At 43.8% G+C, this 2,286-nt stretch overlaps 1 protein-coding gene across 1 annotated transcript; it reads left to right on the forward strand.

Annotated features, from left to right (window-relative positions):
- Positions 1-635: 635 nt before the first annotated feature.
- On the forward strand, positions 636-1,922 carry LOC136532061 (uncharacterized). The gene is made up of 6 exons (XM_066524687.1): positions 636-708; positions 787-1,050; positions 1,139-1,249; positions 1,354-1,438; positions 1,521-1,613; positions 1,695-1,922. The coding sequence occupies exons 1-6, from the start codon at positions 650-652 to the stop codon at positions 1,890-1,892; spliced, it is 810 nt and encodes a 269-aa protein (XP_066380784.1). The 5' UTR covers positions 636-649; the 3' UTR covers positions 1,893-1,922.
- The last annotated feature ends 364 nt before the right edge of the window (positions 1,923-2,286 follow it).

The following is a 2,286-nucleotide window of genomic DNA, read 5'->3' on the forward strand; positions in this document are numbered from 1 at the left end:
GAGTTGTTGAGGCCAGGGAGATATTTTCACCGTCTCGTGACCCCCACATTCCTGAGATGCCACATTCTTCCCGCCTCCTATCGAGCATGTGCCTGATGAGATGCCACAACCTTCTCCAGCTCGTATCGGGCAAGTGCATCATGAGATGCCACAGTCTTGTCAATAAGCACAACCGATACATGAACAACGAGTGCCTCCTGAAGAAGGTGATGCACAAGAAGATGAGGACGTGCCTGAATGGGAACTCCGAAAGAAGATTCCAATCCACATAAGGCCAGTTTATGTTCCGATCAAAGACGTCTCGTCGGTGTCCAAGTGGTATTCCCATGATCAGTTCAAGCCTGAAAACCAAGTTAAAAATGTCCCATCACGGGGTTCTGAGGAGGCCGTCAGTAGCAAACTTCACCAAATTGCAAAGCAGTATCCAAATGTTGATGCCATCGAATGGTCAAAGGATTGCCCAAAAAAATATGAAAGAGGCAAGCCCTTCCTACCAAACCGGGACATCCAGCGCCTACCACTTGGAATGAGAAGGTTTCATGATTGGTACTTGCGTGTTCTCCCAACGAGCATAGATATCATACAAGCATGCTTTCCCACCGGCACATTTGGAAGCCTAGCCGGGAAAATTGTCTTTGACTTCAATGACATGCACACATGCTTTCACCTGGGAGAAATGGAGATGAATCTAATTCGCACGTGGTGCCTGTAAGTCCTTGTCCTTCCGATATGATATGAATGTAATCTTTGAATTTTGTTGTAACTAACCCACGCCGTGATTTGTAGAATGCAAGTGCACATTGTCAAACAAATGCCAAGTGTGAAAGCCGGGTATGTAGACCCTCAAGCTATAGCCCAAACAAATTTTAATTACCCTAAACGGTGGACACTGGATGCCAAAGAGCTAGCAGCTGCAAAGACTCTTCGGGAGAAAGAGCGCATCCGTAGTGCGAAGCTAAGGGAAGAGTCCCTTAAGGTTGCGGCATACATTGCTCTGGCTTTCAAAAATCTCCAACAACACTCTACTATATGGCTACCATACAACTTCGAGTAAGTTCAACTATAACTTAAAGCTATGTTCGATATATTTTATTCGATGTAAAAGAGCTTATCTAGTTCTATGATTAAATTCATGCAGCAACCACTGGATTTGTATAGCCGTCGATGTCGGGAAGAGCATGGCATGGGTCTTTGATTCAATAGATAAGGACCCGGCGACATACAAAGACTTCATATCGATTCTCAAGACGTATACATATCGACAATCCTCATTAGCTTATATGTCTGTATACATACTTGTAACGTTCACTTATGCATACTAACAAGTTGTATTTGCTAAAATAATTCGAACAGGGCATTTAGGTTCTATGTCTCGCATCATCACGGAAGGCATGATCCAGCGAGGAAGGAAAAGCTGGCTATAAAAACACTATGTGCGGTAAGTGTAACTTACTTCTTCAGTACTCCGTTACATGGCTATCAAAAGCATTACCTAATATTTTCATATGCAAAACACACAGTGCCCCAAGCAGAGGCCTGGGAGTGTACATTGTGGATACTATATATGTTCTATGATGAGTAACACCGGTGCCTACAGGAGACACCCCTTAAGGGTAAGTTTGAACCTCTTCACCCGTAGTATAAAAACTTTATAAATGGTATGAAATACTAAACTGAAACTTGTTTTCTTGTAGTGGAGAGAAGAGAAAGGAATGAAAAGAGACCCATACAAGGATGACCAACTCTTAGAGCTCGTCGGCGACCTTTGCAACTTCATATTGGACCAGATTGTACACGTCAGAGGCGCCTACCATGATCGAGAGTCTGACTTAGGTACAAATCCTCAGTACCAACACCTTCGTGAGACTGAAAGGCTAGCTCTAGGACGTTGATAACAATGTGTATGAAATTTGTATATTTAATGATGGATTGTATATATATATCATTACGAATTGGACTTGTAATTGTACTTTATATAGTCGCGTTCGGAACGTTGGTCGCGTGGCGTTCGGCAACGCAAACGCGGTTTGGAACGTTGGTCGCGGGCCGTTCGGCAATGCGGATGCTGGATGGAATACGCAGAAATAAACAGTTCTGGTCGAATTTGAATTGTAAATTTGAATTTTTTTTGGCGGGAAAATGTACTGTAGGGGCGGTTCTAGATTGAACCGCCCCTACAAACAGGTATTATAGAGGCGGCTGGCACTACAGCCGCCCCTACAAATAGATTTGTAGGGGCGGTTCGTAATACCAGCCGCCCCTACAAATCTATTTTTAGGGGCGGCT

This window comes from Miscanthus floridulus, unplaced genomic scaffold (genome assembly GCF_019320115.1).
Source record: "Miscanthus floridulus cultivar M001 unplaced genomic scaffold, ASM1932011v1 fs_518_1_2, whole genome shotgun sequence".
NCBI lineage: Eukaryota > Viridiplantae > Streptophyta > Magnoliopsida > Poales > Poaceae > Miscanthus > Miscanthus floridulus.

Coding starts and splice junctions, on each gene's coding strand:
- LOC136532061 (XM_066524687.1), top strand. CDS start 650: ATGCACACATGCTTTCACCTGGGAGAAATGGAGATGAATCTAATTCGC. Junction 709..786: donor CTAATTCGCACGTGGTGCCT/GTAAGTCCTTGT, acceptor CGTGATTTGTAG/AATGCAAGTGCACATTGTCA. Junction 1,250..1,353: donor TTCATATCGATTCTCAAGAC/GTATACATATCG, acceptor TAATTCGAACAG/GGCATTTAGGTTCTATGTCT.